Source organism: Nasonia vitripennis, chromosome 5, assembly GCF_009193385.2.
Source record: "Nasonia vitripennis strain AsymCx chromosome 5, Nvit_psr_1.1, whole genome shotgun sequence".
In the NCBI taxonomy this organism is placed as follows: Eukaryota; Metazoa; Arthropoda; class Insecta; order Hymenoptera; family Pteromalidae; genus Nasonia; species Nasonia vitripennis.
The window spans coordinates 10,791,749-10,818,650 of NC_045761.1; the positions used below are offsets into that span (position 1 = coordinate 10,791,749).

At 46.6% G+C, this 26,902-nt stretch overlaps 3 protein-coding genes across 10 annotated transcripts; 1 reads left to right on the plus strand and 2 right to left on the minus strand.

Annotated features, from left to right (window-relative positions):
* Positions 1-116: 116 nt before the first annotated feature.
* LOC100124161 (uncharacterized protein DDB_G0283697) lies at positions 117-3,650 on the plus strand. Its single transcript, XM_001607986.6, has 8 exons — positions 117-898; positions 1,024-1,163; positions 1,240-1,512; positions 1,585-1,800; positions 1,876-2,154; positions 2,240-2,406; positions 2,478-3,294; positions 3,374-3,650. Exons 1-7 carry the CDS (start codon positions 712-714, stop codon positions 2,713-2,715), a joined length of 1,500 nt encoding a protein of 499 aa, XP_001608036.2. The 5' UTR covers positions 117-711; the 3' UTR covers positions 2,716-3,294; positions 3,374-3,650.
* A 35-nt stretch (positions 3,651-3,685) lies between these two features.
* LOC100187721 (cuticular protein) lies at positions 3,686-4,572 on the minus strand. The gene is made up of 3 exons (NM_001134394.2): positions 4,454-4,572; positions 4,068-4,381; positions 3,686-3,980 (listed from the first exon to the last, which is right to left on the minus strand). The coding sequence occupies exons 1-3, from the start codon at positions 4,478-4,480 to the stop codon at positions 3,761-3,763; spliced, it is 561 nt and encodes a 186-aa protein (NP_001127866.2). The 5' UTR covers positions 4,481-4,572; the 3' UTR covers positions 3,686-3,760.
* A 1,250-nt stretch (positions 4,573-5,822) lies between these two features.
* LOC100124162 lies at positions 5,823-26,892 on the minus strand. 8 transcript variants are annotated; one of them, XM_031932283.2, is made up of 8 exons: positions 25,790-26,892; positions 25,485-25,672; positions 25,282-25,419; positions 16,710-17,205; positions 15,393-15,533; positions 10,878-11,057; positions 8,492-8,792; positions 5,823-8,403 (listed from the first exon to the last, which is right to left on the minus strand). In XM_031932283.2, exons 4-8 carry the CDS (start codon positions 17,051-17,053, stop codon positions 8,287-8,289), a joined length of 1,083 nt encoding a protein of 360 aa, XP_031788143.1. In that variant the 5' UTR covers positions 17,054-17,205; positions 25,282-25,419; positions 25,485-25,672; positions 25,790-26,892; the 3' UTR covers positions 5,823-8,286. The 8 variants fall into 8 exon arrangements, with proteins under 8 accessions (XP_031788143.1, XP_008215820.1, XP_031788144.1 ...); XM_008217598.4 differs by having other exon boundaries at positions 25,282-25,672; XM_031932284.2 differs by adding an exon at positions 19,718-19,869 and having other exon boundaries at positions 25,282-26,892.
* Between the last annotated feature and the right edge of the window lie 10 nt (positions 26,893-26,902).

A 26,902-nucleotide genomic window follows, 5' to 3' on the forward strand; every position in this document is an offset into this window, starting at 1 on the left:
CATTTTTACACGGCGCTTAGCGCCCTCGCTACGCTCGGGTGCTAACTGCGCCGTGTAAAAAAGAACCATTTAAGTCACACGTATCGTAATGTACTATTAACTGTGCTCAAAGAAAAAGTATAAAAAGCTCGTCGAACGATTAAATCCTCCAAGTGCAAACTTTGCAGGTACCGGCTACTTTCAAATTTATACGTATGCGCATGCATGCATGATGCTGCGCTTGGAACTAAGGCGCCCTCTAGGTCTAATAATCATGATGCCAACACACGGCGTCATCATCTCTTCTCCTCTCTTTTATCCACTCCATACTTCATAGCCATAGTATTGTTGAGGCAATAGTTCTCGACGGTTAGTGTATGGCAAATGGCGCCTCTACTACTAGGGAGTTCGCTTTTTCTAGTTGATTCTCGTTATATATCGCGCAGTTCGGTAATGACCATCTAGTTGATACTCCCCAGGAAGTTGGAATTTTTCTTCCACTAGCACACTATACAAGACCAGCATCGCCAAGTACCTAGAACTGAACACGCGACTTATATCGCCATCAACTGCAGCACACTAGCACAGTCTCCCGCCACTGCACGAAAGTAACTAAATACTTTTTTGCTTGGTAATATATATACAACTATAATGGAGATTTTGTGGGATATTTCGGAATTCAAATTGTAAAAGGAGATAATACTTGTTCATAAATCAAAACATCGGATCAGGATGGAGGAAGTCAAGACAGAGGAGGACAATGTCATACGCATTGTCGAAGTCAAAACAAAAGAACCTAAGAACACCGAAACTCAAGAAATAGTACGTTTAACACCGACTGGAAAAATCAGTCACGCTAAAACGCGCGTTTATACGCAGCGATACCGTAAAGAATGGGAACACATGGCCGATTTTAAAGGTACATAAATATTTGCAAGTATCTGTACATTGAATCCTCACTATATCAATGAGACGAGCTATTCTTTTTGAGGTTAAAATTCCACATATAAACAAATTTTTTTTCTATATACTTATGTTTCGTAGATTGGTTAACGTCGGTTCCCTACCAAGCAACAAGGGCTTTCTGTAAATATTGTCAGAGAAATTTACATGCTCATCGATTGTCATTATTAAAGCATATGTGCACCTTGAAACATCAAAGAGCAGCTGTGCAATATAATAAGGTACTTATACAAGCTTTTAAAAATTATTGTTATTAAATTTCATTGATAAATAATATAATAAATCTGAAATTTGCAGAGGGAAGCTGCGCAACAACAAAATTCAAATGATATCAATTATGTTGTTGAAAGTTTAGATGACGATGATGAGGATAATGAAGATGAAGATGACGATTATAATGAAGATAATGAGGGTGACATTGTTGATGACGATGACATAAATAATGAAACAACGGAATACTTACAAGACGTAGGAGAGGAATTGAATATTGAAGGTGAAGTTCAAGAAGAGGTCATTGAAGAATCTGAAGGTATACATGAACCAGTTTTCAAGAAATTGTGCATTGAAAAGGTAATACCGCGTTTTTGTTAAATTAAATTAAATAAAAGCTTGAATTATTTGATAAATAAAAATTTATTTTAGAATGAAGCTCAAGACACCTTAGCTCAAGCGATGTCTCATGTTCATTCAGATTATTCAACAGAAAATGAAGAGCCTATAGAATTGCAAATGGAAGTGGAATCTGTTGAAGAGGACCATGAAGAGGATAATTTGAAACCCTATCAATATGTAAAATACTCAACAAATCAAAAAGATCAAACAGACATTCAGAAAGAAGCAATGAATAAAACCCAGAAAGTTAGTATGCTGAATAGAAAATATTTCAATTTTAAAACAAAAATCTGATTATAATGTTTTTTTTTTTGTCGACAGGAGGTATCAGACGAAGCAATTAAAACATTGATAGCAGAATCTAAAGGAAATTCACAAGCTGGAGATAATGCAAAAAAAGTATTATTCTTCTCTTCGGGTGGTAAAACTTATAGTTTAGTGAAAAGCAAACTTCCACCAGTTGTAATGAACCAGTTTAATGACAAAAATTTTACTGTTGTTGCTAAGTTGGCAAAACAAGATGTAAAATTAAAAGATACTACAAGTAGCACTAATGTGACAACTTCTAGCACAGCTAGTGCTAGTCAAGATTCAAAAAAGGTAGAAAGAATATAGATTGTTGATTTGAAAAATATTTGAATTGCCTTGGATTACATTTTATTTATTCGATGCAAATTTTTTTTAGAATCTTGTTGCTACTAAAACCACGTCAATGACGACAAAATCGGTTTTACTAAAAAAACCTATCGTTAGTACGCATGTTTTGGAAACAAGTAAAGGAATTCCTGTTTGTGGATTACAAGTTAGCTTGTACAAGTTGCAGGACGGAAGATGGACTTTTGTACATGAAAGGTTTTTATTTAACATATACTTTTACATTTCTTCAGTAGATGTTAAAGTTTCAACTGCATATTTGTTTTCAGTATTACAACTGCAAATGGTTTTTGCAATGATTTTTCGAGTTGTGCAAAAAACAGTTTGACCACTGGGCGCTATAAATTCCATTACGATGTCGAGAAGTACTACAACATGCGAAAACAGGCAACTATCTACCCATTCATAGAAATTGTTTTTGATATTAAGGATCCCAACGCGTCGTACCATATTCCTCTTTTAGTCAGCCCATTTAGCTATAGTACATTTAAGGACTCTCCAAGATAAGCTTATAATTTTAGTTATTGATTTTCTTTTACAATGTACAGTTTAACAAATAATGTTTCTTTTACTTTAGCATATATTTCGACAAAATGATTAATTTTAGTAAAACAACTGCCTATTTACAATTGGCATATAATGTATTATACAGATTTTAAAACTTACATATTAAGTGTTGGTTGTAAATTATAAAATTAAGATTATTGTGTCAAAAATAGAAACTAGAGATAAAAAACATAGTATAATCAAGAAGCGGGAACACTTTAGTCAACATTTGCGACCTTTGACATTTACATCAGAACAGAGATATGTTTTATACTCTCTGTATTAGCGCTTTAATCTTCGTGAGTTTGCCTCGGGACTCAGTATTGCTCAGACAGTAGGAAGACACACTGTTACCAGCATTATTCTTGAAAAGAAATAGCAGTGCAAAATATTTTCTGAAAGGTGCATCATCATGAGTTCTTCTTCATTTAAAATTACAACGCACGTACTGGATACAAGCAAAGGACTTCCAGTGTCCAATTTACCAGTAAAACTTTTTAAATTGAAAAATCATAGTGAGTGGATATTGATTAGTGATGGGTAATAGACTGTTTTTTTTCTCGAATCAAAAACATCAAAAACTAAAAATTTAGTTTTTGCGTACCGTTTTTTTTTTTAGAAAAACCTGTTCTTCTGGCCGATGCGCTAATTTGATTGCTGACGATGCTGAATTCAGCAAAAACACCTACAAGTTGAGCTTTCTTGTGAAAGATTACTACGACTCTGTTAATGCGAAATCAATGTACCCGTTAATTGACGTGATATTCGATATTGATAAATCGGAGCACTATCACATCCCTTTATTGTTGAACGCTTTTGGGTTTACAACCTATAGGGGAACTTAATTTTGTAATATTAGTACGATACAATATACAATAAACACATTTTTTTATCAATTTGTAAGTTATTACATTGTTTGATTAACGAAGCCCATTAGAGCATTGAATAATGAAAGTTAAAAAACTTTTATTTCAGTGACGTAGATACATCAGAAATTGAAATTAGATCAATTCGGTGGCAAGTATTTATCACCTCCGATCGAGTTTTTACCAGACTGATTGCCTTTTGTTCCAGCACCACCACCGGTACCCGTCTTACTAGCACCAGCACCGCCAGGTCTTTGCGAGCCTCCGGTAGCACCACCTGGTCTCGATTTCGATCCCGAGCCACCACCAGCAGCCCCAATCGTGAAGCTCGCCTTGTTCCCATTTTCATCGGCCATGTACCTGTGAAAGACCAGAAAGCATCATTAGTGTCACTCATTGGTTCCAAATAGTGCGTGCAAAGAAAACAAGGAAAAAATGAAATCTTACTTGAAGGAGACGGGCAGGCCCTCAGGACTCTGGTAGGCGTAGTTGCCGACGACTGTTAGAACGGTCTCGCCATTGACTTCCTTGAAGGATGAAGTCTCCTCTCTCTGGACGCCATCCTGTTGCGGTTGACCAGCTGAGCTCGGCGCCTGAGGCTTCGATTGCTGCGGTAATCTACCTACGTTCGCTGGTGTCTGCCCGGACAGCGCCCTGGCCGCGGAAGAGCTGCGGGCATGCAGCGGTGCTTTGGTATCCAGTCGCAATTTGTCCGGCGCAGCCGAGCACCACGAGAGCAGCACTACGGCCAAATACAGCATCTGTCAAACCAGTGAATCGGTGACAATATCCGCATTATGAACACTCTGTGATGTTAGGGGATGTTGTAGTACCGTGATTTCCATCGCAGCGATAGCCATGTTTTCGTGCACTATGAGTCGCGCGTCATCGAGAAAAGAAACGCGATTCTAGTCTCCGACGGGCAGGTGTATTGGATACTGACTCGAGCTCCGCGCGGATCTCGCAGCATTTATATACGTACAAAGGGACATGTTTCTCTCGTGCCGTGATCGTCTGCCCATCCCCGTCTCCCCTTCTCGGCTTTGCTGCATCAGACGGCGGCGCGCCCGCTCGATATGCATCTACAACGTTTTCTATAGCGAGTACGTGCTTATGGGTATACATTGTATACGAGTCTATTATATTTACCCATTTTCGCGAATCGTCTCTTACATAATGCGATTAGCATTTTCCTTTATTGCAGAAGATCGGTAGCTAATTACACGCCGATTTTCAATATCACCGTGCGCAAGCCAAAAACATCCTCCGATCATGCAGCGCTTTTTTTTATCTGGCCGAGTAAGATGCATCTCCGAGATCATTGTCTCGTGCAGCTTGAATAGGCGCGCTCGCGACAGGCACCATATACGGGGATGCAATTATTTGTCTCTGACTTACCGCGCGCTGACATCTTCTGAATTTATTGTCTTTGGCATAAAGTAGCAGCTAGTATGCACTCTCAGTTCACTTGACCTATGAACCTTTAGTAGGATGCGTCGAGATTTTTCAGCCACCGTACCCACATTCCCGCATAGCGATTTATATGCAGCTCGGTTGCGTGCATGCATCGCACAGTGTGAAGGGCGAGCTTCGTTTACCCATTATATGTATATGCCGCTATCGCACTAGTAGCGGTAGCTCTTGCTCTGTTACTTCGCAACTTAAGCATTTTTTTAATCCGCTATTTTCTTCAATTATCTCTTTCTTTCGTTCTTTCTTTTTGTCTCGAGGCTCGTTATGTAACACGAACACATCCATTGCGAGTATCTGGCTCATCGAGAACAATGCGATTTTTCTACCTCGACTATAATGTTTCTATAAAGGCGCATTCTTTGTCTATACTGTGCAGTCCTCGAACTTTCTTCGCGCGAGGCAGTAGCAGCTGCTAAAAAGTTCAATGGGATGGGTGTTCTGGTGTAACAAGTGATTCGTTTGTTGAAACGATCCCTCCTCGGTGCCTACCTCTTCCAGCATTTTTCCGATTTATTCGACCCTATAGAAACTGGCGGCTTTTACTCTCACTCTCTCTCTCTCTCTCTCTCTCTCTCTCTCTCTCTCTCTCTTCCCTCGCGTGCGCTGCCTTTCCCTGATCTTAATTCGCTATATACTCAATGATTCCTTGACTTTTTGCACTGCAGCAAACAAAGCGGGATTTTTTGGTGGGGCGGGGATAAACAAGGTGATCGAAAGTAAAGAATAAACTTTTCTTTTTTAACAAGACATTTAATATTCGTTTAATATCCGTAAGCTCAGCAGAATCAACAGTTGCGCGGGACAGATGTTACAATAGTTTATTTATTTTTTTCATTTTTTTTTCGTTTTTTTTTTATTTTTGCGAGTATCTTAACATCTGCGGGAACTTAGAGGTCTAAAATAGTAAATAATCACCTATCCATCGATTCGCGCCACTTTATTATCCGCACATTACACTGTTGAACAGTAATTACATGTCCCACACGTTTTTTTGTCCATGTATATAAACCAGGTTCGTTTCCGCGACTACATACGTTATACGAAAAAGGTAGGTAGGTAGCAGTAGCGGCAGGCGTGTAATCGTTTTCTAAATTTCAAGGAGTTTCATCGGTAAAAAATCTTTGATTTGATACTGCTCGCTAAAAAAGAACTATCGTCTCCGTTGAATGAGCTCGACATATGCATCTGTGGAAGAGCACGTCGAGCTTCATTGCGACGGGTCGATGCTATTCGCATTTTCGGCTCGGTGTCTATAAATTATGCAATTCAATGTACAATTTTTCTCATTATGAAATCAATCGACGATACAATAATGATCGAAAACAATCATTTTGACCGCATTGTAAAAATCAACGGAAACACACACACGCAGTGCAGCGCTTTGTCGGCAAATTAACACAAATTTCGGCCAATGTCACGCTGGACAGACATGTAATAATCGTAACCCTATATAGGTAGTTTACAATAAAAAATCATGGTCACCGGCCGAACTAAAAAAGCACTTTGATCGCGCTGAACATGTAATTAAAAAATCCGACAGCTTAAAAAGAGCCTAGGCATTTATGTATATACATATACATATAGAGCTTCAGATTATATATAATGTTATGTATGTATCGATGCCAGTCTGTGTACACGTACTCTTTACATGTGTATATTTATAATATTTATGCATGATGCGGGACAAGTAGGTACTGAATGTAAGAGGAACCCAGCGGTATATTATATAAACAATGTTTGCGATTCCATTCTTAATCAACACTTGAAAATCACGCGTACTTGGCTGGCGCCTACCCGTGCGCCCTTTAACTTGTAATAGAATCTTGTAAAATCGGAAAACTTATGCGCTCTAATGGTGTCGATTAAGGACCGAGTCGTCGTCATCATCATCATATTAATAATCATCATCTACGTCGTCGTCATCGTTGCCGTCTCCGTCACTGTCTATCATATATTATTTATATATATTTATATAAAATAAAAACAAGGAGATAAGAATCCTTTGGACTTATCGCGTCACGTCGCGCCGCGGGCATTTAAATACTCGATAACCGCTTGCACCTGAGCCTCTCTCTGATAAAAATGAGCGAGCGAGAGGGGCGAGAGAATAAGGAATAAGGAAATAATAATTAAAAACGAAGTAGCGACAATAAATAAAATAATAAAAGGTCTGCGTGCAGGCTTCATCTAAAAATAGCTTGCATGATTGGTCGAAGTATGGTCGTTTTTATTTGAAAAATAAAAACGCTTCGACAGCTGCCTAAGAACTCGAGCTAGTTTCTGCAAATTATGCTGTCTTATCATATAATTTGTGCACTAGCAGCAATTGGAGAGCGCAGTTCGGAGGAGCAATCTTGTTGTTGTATTTTATCTTCATTTAATTTTTCTAGCAAAGGAGAGTAAAAAGAGAGAGATAGAGAGAGGATAATAATCCGAGTCACTTACAGTATTTGGGAAAAGCAAGTAGAAGAAGTTTAAAAAATTAGTTTGAATTGGAGAGTGGATTTGCTACCTCCGTCTCTACGGCATCACGCTTCAGTTTGTTATTTCTGTTCTTACTCATCAGGTCAGTTTGTCCCCGGTATACAACTTTGCGACTTCGCGATGGCAAAGTTGAACATCGGTTTCACTTTTCTCTCTTTTTCTTTACGTTAAAATCGCAATAGTATATCATATTTACAAGAATTGAGACATTTTGTGTGTCTACTCGAAAAATCGCAAGATCTGCTCTTATACTGCTGTGTATATACGCGCGTCTGTGTGTATGTGTGTGTGTGTGTTTATGTGTGCATGTGTGAGTCGTTATCGGTTCCTTCACTGGACGACTTGGTGTGTATAGATATCTTTTTCCTACAGTATCGGTTTTGTTTTTCTTTGTTTCAGAGTTCGTTAAAACTGCGCTGCGCTGGAAGAGAAAAAAGGAGTTGTTGTTCGTTCCCCGCGTGGTGCATAATAACCGTAATAGTAAAAGCACTTAAGCTATCTTTAGCTACTATTATCATCATGGTCGTCATCTCATCTCTGTGAGTGACTCTGTGTGAGTATGTCTCGTATTATCTACAATATATTTCAATAGATTTTTTTCGGCAGACAGGCAGGCAACATCAGCCAGCCATTTGCCGTTTCACACGATCGATCTCTGTGGTGAGATTAGTTGTCGACTGAGAGTAGCTTTCAAGAATGCGGCTGTGAGTTACTGGAGAACGCAGCACTTGCACTTGGGCTTCTTCTTGAGGGTGACGTGCTCCACCTGTGAGGCGTCGCCCGGGCCCTGCGCTGTCACTCTGCCCACCTCGACCGTGGCCGTATTCTGTTGGAAAAAAAAAACGAAGAGACTCGGCGTTAGAGAAAATTCAGAAAGATAGTAAGTCGATGATCTCATCAGCGGTATAAATTACCTTTTCGTTAACGGGCTGCTGGCTACCGGAGGAGGGCTTGATCGGCGTGCTGTGGGCGTTTCCGTTACCCTGGTTGAGACGCGGCGAGGCACTCGAGCGCACATTCGTCGAGTCAAGAAGTGGACTCGAGCTGGAGTCAAGCTCCGTCGCCGATTTCCTCTCGCAGCCAGGCAGCGCCGGCGCATTCTGACCGGGTGTCGGAGTTATCGGCTTGCCGCCCTTTATCAGCTCGACGATCTCGTCGGCTTCTCGCGACAGATCGCCGTCCGGCCTGAATGGATTGTCCCAGCCGCTGTCGGTGCTGCAACAAAATTCCAATCGGAAAAGAAAATCAGGCGATTACATCATCTCTCTGTCTCGTTCGTCTCGCTAATGCGGAGCCCGACCACCTTGGACGCGATTCTCCGCGAAGCTCGAACGGCTCTGTATGTGTACAGTAATGGACATTCACGCGAAAAACAATTAGTGTACGCGTGCATGTATAGTCGGGAAAGAGAGACATCCACGAAGCGGGGTTACAGACCCCCGATGACATAGTAGCATTGCGCGCACGCGCTCGAGAATGTACCCATCCGCACCAGCTCGCGACGAAGAACCTATAAGCGGGTATGAACCGGGATACTTCCGATCCTTATTTTTTTTCTCACATCCAAGAGAGCAAGGAACCGCCGAGCATTGTTCCACGAAGAAACTGGGTTACAAGGCTGCCGTTCGTATATACAGCGCTCGGAGGATGCAGCCGACGGATCCGCGAAATTTAGGACAAGAGCCGAGAGCTGGTATTGGGGGGAAAAAAAGGAGAAAAGCCAATCTGCGCGACTACAAGAAGCTGCTGCACACACACGTTATACTTATATATCGAACCTGTTCCGGTACTGCTGCTGCTACTGCAGATCGATAAATGCAGCGACTCTACTCGAAGTAGCTGCAGCAGCACAGTAGAGTACATATCTTTTTTATTCGATGGGTGTGAATACGAAAGAAGAGAAGAACGAAAGCTCGTGTCGGTCGAGAGATACCTTGTGTTAACGTCGCCTGCCTCGGTGCCTCCAGCTGCATCAGCTTCTTTGGGCACCTTGATCACGTAGTAGACGTGACCACCGTGAGTCGTCGTCATCGTGTCTCTCCCTTTTTTACTGTTCTCTCGTTGTATTGTATACTTCACGTGTCACGCGAAGCACATCTCGGTAGCGAAGTCGCTTATCAGCGCGCACAGCACAGAAAATTGTTGTATCCGACGATGAAACTCGCGCGCGTGTGTATGTGCACGGTGTAGCGAGCGCGAGAGTTATTGTGATCCGAAATCCGAAGAGAGAGACGACGGCGCGCAGGCGCGGTTGCGCGGACACGCGCCGCCTCGGCGAGTTATTAGAGAATTATTTTTAAGAGCTGAATACTGATTCCTCCTCTCCGCAGCGAAGACGTCGACTACTAATGCGGCGGTAGCCAGGAGAAGTCATCCTCTCTCTTGCACGTGGTTATTTTGGTCCTGCGGGGCGGAATTCTTTTCCCGGCTTTTTTTCTTTGCCCCCACTCTATCTGCGTAGCGGCACCGGAGCTTTCGGCTCTTGGAGCTTTGAAAAGAATCAAACAATCGGCGGCGGCTGGTACCGATATACTTGCACACTTGTTAACTATGTCGGCACGCGGCTTTTTTAAAGCTCGGCCAGTTTTAAGCTTCTGTCAATGTTGTACACCGGCGAAGGAATCTGCTGGTCGCTCATCGAGTGCGGCAACAAGTATGCATAAAATGTAACACACGCCGTTGAGTTTAGCGCGACGAGAGGAGGGTGCGTTAAGCCGAATTAACCTCGTTATGCAGGCGGCGGACGTTGAGAGAGAGAGAGAGAGAGAGAGAGAGAGAGAGATAGAGCGAGCTTGCAAGCTCAGCGCGGCAGAGTAGAGCAGCTCGAATCAACGCAGAGTACTGTTGACTTTTAAGCGAGAAAGCGAGCGATCGGTCGCGAATAAGCGCGCGAACAAGGCTCTGAAAAAGAGGTGTAACCGCTGTAAAGCGAACGAAGGTGGTGCAGTCTCTGCGATGCGAGTGTACGAACTGCAGATCGGTGCAGCGCTGCAGCGTTGAACGCGACTGGCGGCTGGCGCAGCTCCGAGTCGGGGCTCGGGCTCCGCGAGAGCGGCTCGGCTCGGCTCGGCTCGGCTCTACTCGACTATCGCGCTCTCATTCGCGAGCAGCGCGCCGCCAGCGTCCACCCACGCTCCTATATCGATCCCCCATTCTCGAATTCTCCTCGCGCGCAGCTTTCTTCTTCGCGCGTACATGCCCAGCGTAGCTTACGCAGACTAACCTACTATCCCACACACAGAGCTTCGCTCGAGCTTTTTTATGCGCTCCCTCGATTGAAGGGCGACGAGAATCACTCACCTGATTTGCGTGTGGTAGGTGGGAATGGTGTGGTCGGTGTGAGCAGTTAGAAGCTCCGCGGGACTGGTTGCTGCCATCATGTCCACCGAGGGTCCTATCGCCTCCAGCAGAAGAACTCCGGGCGTCGAGGGAAATGGAGTAGGCCCTAACAACGAGACTCGCACCTTCTCTCGGCCTTCGCTGGAAGCACAAAAATCACATTGGCTTTAATAAACACTGCATACATCGTCGATGTTGTATGGCCAACGCCACACCCCCGCCTGTGTACCATCCCTGTTACAAATATACAACGTCGATCAGAGTCACGGCCGCTAAATGCAGCGCTTTTACCGAGCTGCACGAAAATTCGATTAGCTCGGCTACTCCCTCTCGCTGTTTATATTAGACCTGCTCGCGCGCGCAATTACGCCTCGTATAGTCGTCTCTGGCCGGCGCGCACATCTGAAAGCAATCAACGCTCGTCGCAATCTGAATCCCGGCAATCTCGAGAGAGAGAGAGAGAGAGAGAGAGAGAGAGAGAGAGAGAGAGACCCGCCGAGTCCACTCAATTTTCTCTTTCTCGTTTATACGTCTGCAACTAATACAGCTCATCTGGATTTTTTCTAATTATATATGAAGCCTTGTGACGCACACGCGTATGATATTACTGTACACGCATCGGACTGAGAGAGGGCGTCGTGTAAAGAAAACTCGCTCAATTGCGCCATCTTTTATGAAATTCGCTGTCCAGACGAGAGCCACTTCTTACTGTTAGTGTACCACCTTCAATTCTTTCCTCTAACTCTCGCTGCACGTGTTGCGCGAGAAATAATGGCTTGATGCCAGTGTCGATACTAACCGGCTTCGCTGTACGTTCTTTTTTTCAAATTTCAAATCATTCAAATGGCTTATTTTTTTTATCGCACCTAACGCGGTGTAGAGACGAGCGTATACATACGCGGAGAGAAAAAGAGTGGAATGTCACGATGCGTCATGCAGTCAAGGTCCAATCAATGACATAATACGCGAGAAAGAGAGCCGTTGCGAGTATGTGTGTATATGTATAATAAAGAGCGAATAATAGCGATGAGTAAGAATTACAGCCTCATAGTGTGTTGATCGAAAATTTTCGGTGTGTCGGGCGTCGAATTGAAAGACAACGAGGTATCTATCTATACATGCATCACTATAGACACACACACACACACACACACCGCAGAATGCCAGCGACGCGCAATAGCTCTTATGCAATTCTCTCTCGGAGTCGTCTCATCGTGTAACGATCCCGCGCGCTCTATGCACACATATGTGATACGAAAAAGGTGGTGCAGCAGTCGCGAGACTCTCCCAGAAACAACATGTGCGCCTATAGAGCTTGATCAACCTGTCGCTCGCTCGCGCGATTACATCCTGCACTCAGTCGCGCTGTATATACAGACACATGTGCATAATGTACACACAGAGCGGAGAGAAAGAGCCGGCTATAAACGAGATAACGCGTATATAGGCGCGGCGGCGGCGAATTCGTAAGCAGCCGATATGACCTTGACCCAGTGCGACGGGAGAGTCTCGTGCGACCTTTGCAGTGTATATATAGGCAACGCACTGCTGCAGCCCCCGAAAAAATTCAACGATCGTCTCAATAGTTAATGCACTGGCAGAGCAGCATCTCCATTGTTTTTCCCCCTAAACGCTCATCTTCGAAGTGCTTGATAGCCATGATGCACGTACACAGCTCTCGCGCATACAGAGTATGTACTTTTATAGCGAAGGCGTATATTTGCAAACAATGACATCGATCTCCGACGTGAGAAGTCGGGGGCGCGAGAGGCTTTGTGCCACTGGCGCCGACGTGTCTACCCCCTCGTACATAGACTGCGCCCTCAGCGTATAGAGGTGACTCTTAACTTTCGCCCCATAAAAGAGGAAATCGACTTTATACACAATAGCTGCGTTCCATTATCTCCGCGGAATCGTGGCGTCCTCGCAAAGACGCCGGGCAGTCGATCAGCTGATTAACGCCGCTTTCCTCGCGACAATACGAGCGCGCTTCGTCGTCTATACTTTGCAGCCCTGTGTGTTCGGGCTTGTGGGGGAGAGAGAAAGGAGCGTTGTTCGCTCGCAACCTGCTGCAACGGCAGCGGATGAATGAAAGGAATGCACTATCGAGAGCATTAGCCCGCGGTCGACGTTCGCTCGCTCGCGCTCGCGCCAACAAGAGCCGGCTTTTTGCTGGCACCGAAATAACTGTATACACAGGCGGGAGATCTCCGGGCCGATTGATTTGTTTTCTCCTCGGGTCTGATGTGCGCGGCTCACGCGAAGGGGAAAAACGCCTCGTGACGTATCTCGCTCATATAGCCTAGTGGAGTAAAAAACGATGAATCTACTGGTGTGAGGAGGGTATATAGCTCGAGACACACGGACACACAGTGTGTCAAGATGGCGTGTCTCCATAGCAACGCTCGGAAATCTGAGCCTTAAACGCGCTGCACACAGCGATGCACACGGGAGATGCACTTTCGCTTAGCGGCGGCTATTTACACGATCGGTTAACTTGGTCAATCAATACGCGCGGCGAGCGTATAACGCGGCCTGGCGTCTATTGTGTAGCTTTTGAAAAAAAGGAGAGAAACTCCGCATTATACCGTGTAGTCCGCTCAGAAAGAGAGCGAATTGTTGCGCGGCTATATCGATCGGGGATTGGCAATTGGCGGCGGCCGCGACGGCGACGGTAATGAGATTGAGCGAAAAAAAGCAGTCCTTATCTGCGCTCGTCTATTGTCGAGATAAGCCGGGCTCGCGAAGCCAGCATAGAGATCCGCTTATCTCGCACCTATAACTAATACGGCACTTGTGCAGTGCGCCAGCTCTATGTAATACTGTGAATTTTACCTGCTATTACGGAGCCGTCGACGTTGGGAATCGCCGCTACTCAAGCACGTAAAGGCACCGCACTATATTGTAACACACACTTGCTCGGAAGACACACCGCTTACTACTACCGGCGAAGCTTTTATTTTTTGGCAACGGCAGAAACGCGGCGTTACTTATGCGTGAAACTCTATAGAGGCAACTCTCCGCGCGCCACTGTCTCCGTGTTCCGTCTGTCGCGTGGCGTGCGAGAGAGAGAGAGAGAGAGAGAGAGAGAGAGAGAGAGAGAGAGAGAGAGAGAGAGAGAGAGAGAGTCGCAGAAGCGCGGAGCGAACGGAAGAGCTCTCGGGAAGGGGAAGGAGCGAGGAAGTATAATTGTATATATCTATACAGAGCCACAGATGAGAGTGAGAAGGCGAGTTCGAGTTCAAAAACTACGGTATACTCCGGCTGCGAGTTTATTGGTCACGAGTGCGCGCGGTGGCGGCTGCGAAGACTGGCGTCGCTCGCGGTTTCGGAGCTACGACTACACTACTACACACTGTACACAACGATACAACTACGGACCTACGCACCACGCCTGCCGCCGACGTCTCTCTGTCCTTGTTCGATCGCCGCCGGCCGAATCCCAAAGCAGCGGAGAAAGAGAGAGAGAGAGAGAGAGAGAGAGAGAGAGAGAGAGAGAGACAGAGAGAGAGAGAGAGAGAGAGAGCAGAGCTACAGTCGCGTCCCGCCGCCAGATGTCTGCGCTGATGCGCACTGTACGCTGTTATACGCACACTACCGCGAGCGGCTCGGTCGCCATAATATAGCCCGCGCGCGCTCTCGGCCAAAAGTCCTGCGCTGTTTTTCTTTCTTTCCCCGCCGTCCCTCCTTCCTCCCGCCAAAAATACGAATTGAAAGCTTCCGCAAGCTCTGCGCGTATACGCGCATCTGCGGTACACGCGTGCATATAACAAGCTGGACACCGGTCTCTCGTCGGAACAGGAAATCACTTATGATTGCTCGGCTAATCAGCTTGACGAGCATAATTGATGGTACACAGCCGAGAATATACATCGAGAGCGTCAGGCCCTGCACACGCCTCTTTTTACTGAAATCCACGACGGAACGTATACACGACGCATTATTTTCCAGTCCTCCCGCGCGCACGACCTTGATCCAGTTTGGCTCCCCCGCGCGCGCGGGCACGAGTATTTAGGGATGCGCTGCTTCTGCCTACGGCAATAAACATCGCGAGCAGCGCAAGCTCCGATGGCTCATTTATTTTCGAGCAGCGCGCTCACGGCCAGCCTCGAAGCGCGCGAATATCCCACCCACGCATTTTTCCGCCGGCGCTTAATTATAAACGCGCTTATAGGCGACGATCGGCTCTCGATGACGCACGTCATATACGCTAGCGCGCTGTTGATTTGCAGGCGCTATTCTCGTATGTTATATAGAGAGAAAAATATTCCGCTGCGCTGGAGTGTATCGTATATAGAAATTTTCTGCCGTGAGCTTTTATCGCCAGCGTCGAATTATAATTGAATTAACTCGGGCCAGCAGGTTATACGACTGAGCGCGATGATCGTAAATCAGAGATTTATACACCTCTCTCGGGCTGCGACTGCGATTGCGCTCGTTTCTTATTTCTATTCCAAGGAGCGCGACTATACTTACTCGGTATCAGGAACTGGTATCATCGGAGCCGGGAGCCGGCCGTTGTGCTCCAGAAAGTGGTTCATCTCCGGCTCCTCTTGGACCGGCGTCTCGTACACCAGTGTCTCGACCATCGAGCCCTTACTCGAGCCGAAGGACACCCTGCGAACACGAAAAATTTTTTCTTTCTCTTATTTCTGCACTCTGTATAATATGCACGACTGTGTATAGCTATAATGTATACAGAGAGAGTGAGAGAGAGAGAGAGAGAGAGAGAGAGAGAGAGAGAGAGAGAGAGAGAGAGAGAGAGAGAGAGAGAGAAAGACCGACCGTAAACCTCAATTTCCTATCGCGTGACAGCAGCTTATATAGCGTTGCAGTCGTCGACCGCAGGCTCCTTTATAGCGGAAAAAGTCTGATAATCCCACGCGACGGGATCGAACTGCGGCTGCTGCTTTTGTATACGAGAACCGATACGCTACAGCTGTGCTCCTGCGTTTATTTTTTCCAAAGAAAGAGTACACCGTGTGCGTGATGCGCCTATCCTGTATACTCTCGAAAGTTCATTGCGGCTAATTGGGAATGCGAAAAGAGTAGTCGGAAGACGCGCGACATCGATAAAGTGTACATATGACGAACTACTTTCGTCCATACGTCGGAGAGCGAGACGGTGTAGATATATAAATGTATTATAAATGTCGAGTACCGCACGCGCGGATCGATACGCAGTATAAATTTCTATAGGCGAAACACCGGCTGTTGCGTTACTCTATCCGCATCGCCTATATGTGAAATCGAACTTCGAGGAAAAAACCGCTCCTCCTATAGTCCTACATAGATTATTTTAAATATGCGCGAGTTAAGGCTGAATTCAAATTCGCGGCTATCTTTAGTACAGTTCCACGACTTTGTTTGGCGCGGTTATTTATATAACGTTATACAAGAGCGATTTTTTTGTATAACACACGACCGATGAAAAAGGTCCTCGAGATCGATCTAGTGCGCGATGTATAGAATTCGGTTAAAAAAAATATATAATTGAACCAGCCTTCTATTGTACTCAGTATGACGGATCGCGGCGTCACGGTGCTGACACCTGTCGGCCTACCCCGGGAAGCTCGCTTAGGAAGACCGGCGGAGCTGTACATCACGTACAGTGTCAAAGTCACGTGCTCCTTTTCCCATCGGAGCGCTCGCGCGCGCTATTCGAAGATGAGAGCATCGTCGTTTACGTTCGGTTTACTCGTGTATACACAAAAGCGCATAACGCGCGGCAACCTTGCCAGAAATTGCGTGACGAGCTGCAAAAATACACACGCGAGATAGGCGACAGCTTACCTCTTGAGATTGGCATGTTTGGGCCCGTTGAGTATCTTGTTTTTGCGCTCGCTGCCGACGGTACTGGCGTCGCTGTCGATGCTGTAGAGGCTCTCGTCCTTGCTGACCTTGGCTTGGTGAAGCGTCGACTTTCGCACCTGGCAGCCGTTGTGCTTGGGGCTGCTGTCCTGTTCCCCGCCGGGGGGTAGGAGCGGCGCAGCCGAGCCGGGCCTCGGGCCCCCGTGCGAGCCCAGCTCGTCGAACATGACGATGTCCTCGTCGTCGGCCTGCTCAGCGGCAGCCTGATGCAGCCAGGATCGGAAGCTCGGCTGGTCCTCCTCCCGCGCAACCATGTACGACAGCATCGTTGACACTCATCGGCTCCGCGGCTCGTCCACTCGAAAGCTCGAGAGGCTGCGCTGAGCCTGATACGGATCCGCTACTCTGCACTACTACTGGACGATCTTCCGCTCGGCTAAGACGACGAGTCGCCGCTTGGTGCAACATCTGCGACGCGCTGTGGAGAAAACAGAGGCGAGGAGTTATTATACGCGAGATTGAAAATTTTTTTCTCCCTTCTTTCGTCTCAAAAAGCTCTCAAAGAGAGAGAGTAGTTGCACTATATACGAGAAGCCCCAGAGGCTAAATAGCCTACTGATGCTACCGCCGCCATGCTGAATAAACACCTGTTTTACCTAGCTCAACTTTACATAAGCCCGCGCCGACGACGAGGTCGTCGACCTCCGCCCTTCAGTCAGCAGCAGCAGTAGCAGCCACCTATTAATCGTCATCGTCTATTCACCTCTCACGGCCTTTTTTGTTCACCTGATGCGAGAGCGATTTTTCTCTCCCGTCTCTTTATGCTGCGCTGCAGCCACCGCGCTCAATTGACGGGCGGCGAGATAATCGAGCCGAGACGCTGCGCTCTGTGTGTATCTAATGAAAAGTTGCGCCGCGAGAGATAGACTCTTTGAGAGAAGAGCTGTGCTGTCATTGCATAGCGGCACACAATATTATGCGCCGGGACGGAATGAACTGCACTAAATTGATAAATTTGCGGCTAAATCAGCGCGTTACGTTTTCGTGTCTGCTTTGTTATATTGCGCTCGAAAGTAGCTTACATGCATACGAATTCGTGCGGCCGCCGCTGCTGCAGTTTCCGCCGGTGTACACGATGTAATGCGACTAACGCGCGGAGACAGTATAGCGGTCGACTTTTAAGGCGACTGTATAACGCTTATTAGAAGTTAGAGAAGGGCCAGCTTCCGGTCGCGTTGGTTCTCTTCCGGCGCGTGACTTCCTCTTCCGGGGATCGATTTTCGATCGATCGACGACGTCACCGCGTAGCTCTGAGCGTAAATAGAGTTATTATCTCCCGTGAAAATTTTCGGCGAGCGTTAATTTCAACGGAGCGTGCCAACGATGCATACATTACACAGTTCGCGAGTTCGCGTTACACTATGCGTGGGAGAACACCGCGGACGCGACAAGATGGCAACGCACTTATACGAGAGGTGGAGGAGGAAGAGGAGAAAGGCCGACAACTCACGAGTACATACTATAAGTACGTGCGCGCAAGGTCATAATAGTCGAGGGCCTCGCGCGAGAGCGCGACGGGAGACGTTTTTGGCTTCCGCGATCGGCTCTCTCTCTCTCTCTCTCTCTCTCTCTCTCTCTCTCTCTCTCTCACTCACTCACTCTGGAGCTGCTCTTTCAAGGTCCTCGCATCGTTTCCCCGGTAAATTTAACTTTATCGTCATTATAACAGAGAGAGAGAGAGAGAGAGAGAGAGAGAGAGAGAGAGAGAGAGAGAGAGAGAGAGAGAGAGAGATAACATATATGTATAGACACGCGCGGAATTTCAACGCGTCGCGGCCAACTATAATTCCCTACACTGAGATCACTCGTCTTTTTTTAAAAATGACACAAACCAAACAAAAAGAGCTGTATATATACTCGTCGCAGTAGCGCTTGACACACGCGTCGCCGGAGTTTTGTGGATAACTTTTCGAAAACAAACAACAATAAACAACAAACTATTTTCGAGCGCAAGCACAATATTGGAGGTCGTGTTTATTGCTCGAAATTCACTGAAAACGAGGTGCCTCTAAACGAGTGCAAGCTCGTCTTTTCCTCCTGCGCAGTAAGCAAACACGAGCCAATGAGGTTTATTATATGCATACAGCGTCATCTCTGCGCAAAAACGCCGGCGTTTCGCACGCTTGCGATAGTATACCCCGGAGTGAAAGTCAGAGCCGTGTAAGTTCTGCTATGTTTTCTACAATCTGTGCAGCTCGAGCAGACTTGTATGTCATTAACGAGAAAAAATCATCCCGAATTATCTCTTGAATCATCTTTCTCGCAAGTCATCCCGTCAAACTCCTGCCGGATGCTGCCGTCTCTTCTCGTAGATACACGCTTGGCTTTGGTTTAATTCACGCTTTCGTTCTGAGCATTAACGTAACTGTAATATCGTACACCGTAACGCGGCTGCGCCGCGGCGCGCTGGCTCTAGAATTCAGCGCGGAGTAATGACATAAATTATTATTACGCGTGAGATTCTAACCATCATTATTGTTATTAGTTGCTGCGCAGTTATGCGCGATTACCGTTTTTCTTATACAGGTTTTCCGCCGTCGCAACAACAAACTCTTCGACAACAATATCCTGCGCAGTGTATAACGAAACATCTCGAGAGGACACACACGTATAGGTATGTATACGCATATAGAACGACGTCGTGCGCTTATGGTTTTCGTCCGAGGCGTCGCACTCTGCAAATGAATCGAACTGCACGTTGTTATCGGAATACTCTCCAACTGCCCATCTGGCCAACGAATTTGTACCAAGGCGTATAAATAAAACTCGTACGAGCTTATAACTCGAGCAAAAAGCGCATCCAATGCGCTTTTAGATTCATATTTAAATAAATCACGGTATGCGGTGTCGACTTGCACATTTTTTCCCACACATGCAAATGAAGAATATAAAAAAAAAGGCTGGTTATTAATCGAGCTATTGTAACTTACCGTCGCAGTGCTGTGTGTGTGTAAAGCGACGAGACGAAAAAGGTAATGAACATTGTGAAGCTCGCGCGATTGGAGTCAACGTACTGTTAACGAGCATATCTTCACGTACACCCGGGAGTGTAGTCTGGATTTTAAATTTCCAGTCTGTATACCTGTGTGCATTACAAAAAGAGGCTAGCGCACAATTAGCTTCGGGAAGTGAAAGTCACAATCTATACAACGCCATATAATAAAAAAAAAAATAAAGAGGTTGAGAGCACTCGCTCTGTTTGCGTTTTTTGTCGTCCCGGGAGAGAGAGGAAAGCCTTTAATGTTTTTGGTTCGCTGTATACATTTAAAACGTCATAAAGCAAACGTCACAGTACAATGCACTATATAGACATACAGCAGAAAGTCAGTCTACGATCTGTATGTTGTTATGGATGGTCGATCATGCGGAGAATAAACCTATATGGATTCTGGCGGCTGTACAAGAGTCTAGGCTCGCTGCAGAAGTTGTCACTTATGATTACGACCAGGAAGACCCATTTGACTCGAAGCGCTCGCGATCATTGTTTTTTTTTCTACTACAAGCTTCTTCCACATATCCGCGCCCTAATAGTTTTAGCGTCCATTCATACCGCTGAGCTCGAAGAAATTCATGCTCGCGATGACTGAGCGTGAGATTTATTTCAATCGTTTTAACATAGTATCGACGCGAGATCTCTCGACGATCCGTCAGCGTTCTTTAGTATGTCTCATTGTGTCTACGGAGCGGATGTGGACGTGATTTTTTTTTTACGAGTGCGAACATTACGACGCTATTAATTGACGAACACAATGAGGACAATTACAAAGCATCAGCGATTAGATCGTTCGTCCATCCGTTTCCAAGCGGTTGTAACAGTCGAAAAATCCTATGGCAATAACAAAAAACCTCGCGAAAGCTGCAAAAAAGGCCGACATCGATGTTGCGAGCAGCGCTTGAACAACTAACGATATTCTAATGAGCCCGACGGGGGGCGCGTTCAAGGACTTTTTATCACCTCTCTGCCATTTAAGTGGGCGTGTGTGTGGTGTCAATTGGCTGAATGAAAAAGGTCAAACGCGCGTCGGTGCTTTGCGTGAAAAGATAATGCAATTACGCGAGCTGGTATGTATACATTTCTTCTCTCTGCAAAAAACGAGGAAATTATCGTCGATTGTCGCGGCGGCGGCGGCGACGGGACTAGTCATCGTTTTCCTTATGGACTTCAATTTAGCTGCACATCGTCGCTCGACCTAGTTCGCTAAAAAAATAATGGAATAAAACCCTCGGCAATATATCAGTCGTAGACTAGAAAATTTCTACGTAGCAGTCCGCGCAAGGCTCTAAGATAATACGAGAGAGCGTGTAAATAGCCGAAATTACAGCTCCGGCAAAGTGGAGAGCCCTCGTCTCTTTCTCGTATCTGAATAGCTTCAACTACCTCTAAAAGTCTCTCTCCCCTTGGAGTGCGCGTTATAGCTCTCGCGCATATCCATTGCCTCGACTTGATTTCCTACGACGTGTAAGTGTGTGTAGTATTATAACAGCTGTGCTATTAATGCAATATTCGTTCAGCTCCGGGTGAGAGAGAAAGAAAGACCGCAGCTCTCAAAGTCGGAGCTGTCCCCTAGGACAGGGGCGTACGAACAATTTTGTAGAGAAAGAGAGAGAGAGAGAGAGAGAGAGAGAGAGATAGAGAGAGAGAGAGAGAGAGAGAGAGAGAGAGAGAGAGAGAGCGAGAGAGTCGTAAAAATTGCGGAGCTCCAACGACTCGTGCATATAAGACGTTTATGAAGTGCGCGGCCTCGGCTTTTAATCTCGACGCCGTATAATGGCGCCCTCGATAAAAAGGAAGAAAACTGAAACACAAAAATAAACCGCGAGACGTACGTGCTCTGCACTTTCCGCGCTGGAATTAAAAATATCTCTACTCTTAAACGTTGTTTTTATTATTGTACCCTCGCGTGCATGATGCTATTATTATTTATTGCATACTTCCGCGGCGTTAATGACTCTGTTTATGTTATCCGTGGTCTGGGCGTTTAAGTTCTTGGACAGAGCAAAGTAAGCTGGAATTCGGATGTTTCTATGCACTGTGCGCGCGCGCGTCTAAGTTTCATGTGCCAAGTTATTTCTATCTGCCTCGTCGCTGGACACTCGCTGGGTCAGTGTACCAAGACAATTTCTCTCGAACGTATAGCACATACGAAAACATTTCATCGTATACGATAATCGTTTTTACCTGCGCTTGTGTATATCGGTGAACTGAAAAATTTAATCGCCGCCGCGCGTGCGTATGATAATGATTTTTACCTGCAATCCTCGAGAGAGAAATAAAAGATCGTTTATTACCGCGAAGCTAATCTTATCAGAGCTGCTCTCGGCAAATCTGCATCAGTGCGCGCGAAAAACGCGGATAGCATCGGGAGTGAAGTCACGCAGCGATAATCATCATCATCAGGCGAAAAATAGAGTGCAGTGTGGGCTGCGCGCGTCGCGGTACTATATAACCGCAATTTACGAATATATTGTGCAGTGCTTATATACGTATGCGATTGCAGCAGCAGCAGCAGCAGCAGAGCAGGCGTCGCGTCAATCGCCAGGCGGCATTATAGCGTCAGAGAGTCGGCTTAGCTCAGTTTCCGAATTTAGAATAGGTGCTGCACGCGCGCGCACACGTATACACACCGCGATGCCCCACCCGCAAGCGCAACTATGTGTGTATGTGTGTGTGTGTAGTATAGGTAATACTACGCCTTTGCCGCATTATAACGGGCAACTATCAGTTTCCGATCGTTGCGCGCGCTTCTTTTTTCTTCTTTTTTCATTTTCCAGAGCAGGAAGTTTCGGAGAGCGCGCAGTGTCATGATCGAGAGCGCGACGACGGATGGGCGTGCGAGCGCGCGCGGAGTGGCCATTCAATCGGCGAGCTTTATTTATATACGTTTGCGCGCTTTTTTCCCCCTTTCGTGCCATTCGATTGCGTGTGCAGTAGCGTGTGTCCAAGTTCTCGACTAAGGTTGCGCTCGAAAATCAATGTTTATATACTAGCGCTCGCTGCGTTGAAAGGACGCTGAGATGATGGTGCGCGCGCGCGTGTGTCTTATTTTGTAGAGAGCTTTGTGCTATGCATTTTTGGTATAAAATATTGAAACACACGGAGTGCAATGTTGCGTACAGCACATGAAACTGTATGCGAATATTTGAAAAAACGCGGGAAATTTTTTAATGGAGCTTAAAGCCTCTGCCCATAAAGAATCATACAGGAAAGCTGCATCGGTCGCCGGCCAATTCCAAGTAGTGCCAATGGGGATACTCACATATAGATAGATAGAGAGAGAGAGAGAGAGAGAGAGAGAGAGAGAGAGAGAGAGAGAGAGAGAGAGAGAGAGAGAGAGAGCAAAAGCCTCGAGTGTGTGCGTGCGCGCGTACAGTCATACATAGATATACATCATCTCGTTGCTACAAGATCGATAATGCGCAGGCGCATTGCGCTTCGTCGGGGCTCATGCCCATCATCGCCCATTCTGCCCTTTTCCTTTTCCATCTACCCTCATCCTGATGCCGATCGTCTACAACCCCCTGCTCTAAGCCACCAAGAGAGCGCTTAACTTTCGACGCTATGGACATTTCGCATTCATCTCTCGATCTCTCTAGAAAAGCCTGTGAGATTTTCGTTTTTGGATTTTCAACTCGTCTCATACCGCGTTTATAATGTTATTCAATTAGAGGCGACTCCTGCGCGCAGTAGACTTGTATTCGACAGGAATAAGGACGAGGGTGAGAACAAAGAAACAAAGGGAAAAAAGGGAGGGAATTATATACGTAGCTTTAAGCATCTGTGCGGGGGAGTATACGCTCGAGATGTATATACGGGCAAGTGACAAGGCGAGAGATGGAGGGTGGATTTTCGCAACGAGGCTCTGGAACGAGGGGAGAGACTTTTTCAGCAGATCTCTCCCCCAAGCCTGTATCGAGATTTAAGGGAAAGAACGAAAGAACGAATTCCCTTTGCAGCGACGACTCTAGCTGGCTTTATTATATATAGAGAGAACGATTGCTAAAGCTTGCATAATAACTTCCGACTCTTCTAATTTCTCGGGCAAACATATAATTTTCGTTTTTAACCACGCGCTAGCTCTCGTCGACTCTCCGCGATTACGTAACTCTGTACACACAAACGCGACTCACGCGGCCTTGCTACAGAAGAAAGGGTCAAGCTCGCGGCGTGTAGGTAATTACATGCATCGAAATTTTGCCTCTAATAACTTCCATCACGCGAAGCCTGTGCAGTGTGGCACAGTGGCATGGAATCAGAATCTCAAAAAGAAACGAACGAACGGAAGAGCTAAGCCTGCATAATAATCCTTCGCTAGCTCGGGACACTTTTTTTACGATATGCCTCGAAGCAGGCACTTTTCCGATAACGCGAGCGCGCGGTGACAGATAATACGCTGCGCGGAATTCCAAAGACACGCGAACACAAAAGTTTGAATATAGCCTGAGTGAGAGAGAGAGAGAGAGAGAGAGAGAGAGTGAGAGACGCGGTGTGCCCTCGTGAAAGTCAAAAGCGCACGCAGGCGATTTTATTAATCTCGAGTGTGCTGCTCGCATGCTTGCACGCGTCTGCGGGCCAATCACCGCCGCGACGGCGGCTGTAAATGCATTCTCGGCCTAAGCTGAGAGCTTATGTGTGTATGTGCGTGTGTGTGGAGATGCTTTATTAGTCTCATTCGATCGCATCCATCTAGGAAAATATGGGCTGCGCCGTTATAAATAGCGGGATATCGATTAATTGAGGGGGGTTGCGCGCCAGCGGGGCACACGTTTTCCCAGAGAGACAGGGAGAGAGAGAGAGAAGCTGACTATTTCCATGACTTATCTCGGCCAGCAACAGCGTCATTGTAAAATAGCGTAACGTGGCGCAAGTATTATATAGCGTTACAAGATGTGCAGTGGTGTATATTGTTATAGTCGTAGGCCAGCTGGGCCGAGGATTGTTGCACGCGCTGCACAAGCCTCTTGCGCAATAATCTCTCTCTGACTATGCTGGATAGTCGCGTGTATCGCGTTACGCTGCCGTCACAGCGCTTCTGTACCTTCTATGCACTTTGTTTCCGCGTTCGCGAATCGTATACGTGCTATAGCTGCGAGTCTGTCTATATGCTCTCTCACCTACTTTTTCCCCTATCATCTTGGCCCAATCATCAACAACAACAACTACTACTTTTGAGTCATGCGATAAGAGGACTCTACTATGGAAAGCGCTGACGCTTCATCCATCAAAAGCTTATTCAAAGAGACTCGCGTCGAAAAGTCCGGAGAAATAGCCTACCGGATTCCGATGCAGCTGCTATAGACGACTGCAAAAAGCGATTAAAGCTTGTTGTAGGCGGACGACAATAGGTCCCGATGTGTGTCGCCAAGTCGTCGTGTGCAGTCGTCTATAAGCGCATCGGCTTCATCCGACAGCCGTAAATATTTCAAAGCATCGTTTCTCCATCAGAATCGAGCTTTCCGCGAAGGGGAAGAAAAAAAACGTGCGTGTGACACATACCTGCGTGCTTAGATGCGGACAGGGGAGGGGGCGAAAACAAATGTCGCGTCGTGTCTTCCTCTGGTAGAACAGCTGATCGGCGACGGCTAAAAGCGTCGGCGCGGGTGCAGTGCGTGCGCGCGCGTCCCTCCTTTTTTGCTGGATATACACTAACTTAGTCCAGGACTAATAGGCGCGTACACACAGTGTCGTAGTCGTCTCACCAGGAGTCGGTCGCGAGGAGTATAGCGACTGATGCTCAGTAGTCCTACTGGTAAGGCCGTGATGCGTTGACTCGCTGTTGCCAGGCCGCATGCCTCGCTGAGCTAACGTAACCCAATTCGGGCCCGGAAGGACCTCGCTTAGGTCTCATCTCTCGACTGCGCGCCCACTTTTCTCCCTCCACTTCTGGCTATGGTTATACAGCTATACTCTTGCCGTGAGAGAGAGAGAGAGAGAGAGAGAGAGAGAGAGAGAGAGAGAGAGATAGAGATAGAGAGAGCACACCACAGTCTATTGAACTATATACCTATATACTGGACTCGACTTTTGTATCTCTGCAGCTCCTATGTTTTCTTGCTCTCTTTGTCGCGCGAGGGGAAGCAGGCGTGCTACTGCATCGAGAGCTTGACGTAACTCTCTCGCGTAACGCAGGACTCCGCAGGCCACTGGAGCTTGCGGCCCTCTCTGAGCTCCCGCAGGATAACCTCAAAACTATGGACGTTACACGGTGTGCAGGTACTCCTGATGGCCAGCTGCTCTCTTCTCCGAATTCTATGCTATACCTGCCGCAGAGTTATATACAGCCGGCACACAACACTATTTATCTCGTTTCACGATACCACACTCCGCGCACCAACTGTGTATACGCGCTCATTGGACGGGGCGTACAAAAATATCGAACTCGAATTCGCAGGACCTTGCGTTCGTCGTAGGGGCAGCCCGCGGACTGACTGCTGCAGAAGGAGAGAGAGAGAGAGAGAGAGAGAGAGAGATGGCTCGCGCCGCGTAGAAAAACAAAAATATACACACAGCCAGAAGCGAGAGCAGTGTGTGCGCGCGCGGTATGCACACTCTCTAATACTCGCGCTGCAGTGATGAGGCTTGCGCGTTGCGGGGGAGGCAGCTCCGCGAGCTCTCGCCAAGGAATCAGAGGCGAGGCTAGAGAGAGAACTACATGTAGTAAAGGTAGGTGTACCTATATATTTTGCGCTGCGTGTATGAAAGAGTGTATGGGCCAGTATGTATATAGATAGAATATACGTATGCGGCAGCACGCAGCACTCGCTCGAAGCGAGCGAACGATACTAGCTGGCTGCGTCTCGTCGAGTCGCTCAACCGGGCTTATCTCGCTCTCGCCGCCGCCGCTGTGCGAGCGGAGCCACGGCGTAGGAGTACAGAGTAGAGGGGCACATTCGTTCAGCTCTCGCTGCTCGCGAAGCTCTGCGCAGACGCACTCTTTCGCCGCCGCCATCCTCTACCTATTCGCGTTATAATGTTATCCTTTTAGGCTCGCTTTTTCTCTTTTCTAAATTCTGCCTTCCGTATCCTGCGCATACTTTATATTCTTTGCCCTTTCATCTTTTGGGTTGAGCGTATATTTGCTCTCCTGATGATGGGGGAACGAGATGAATGCACAACC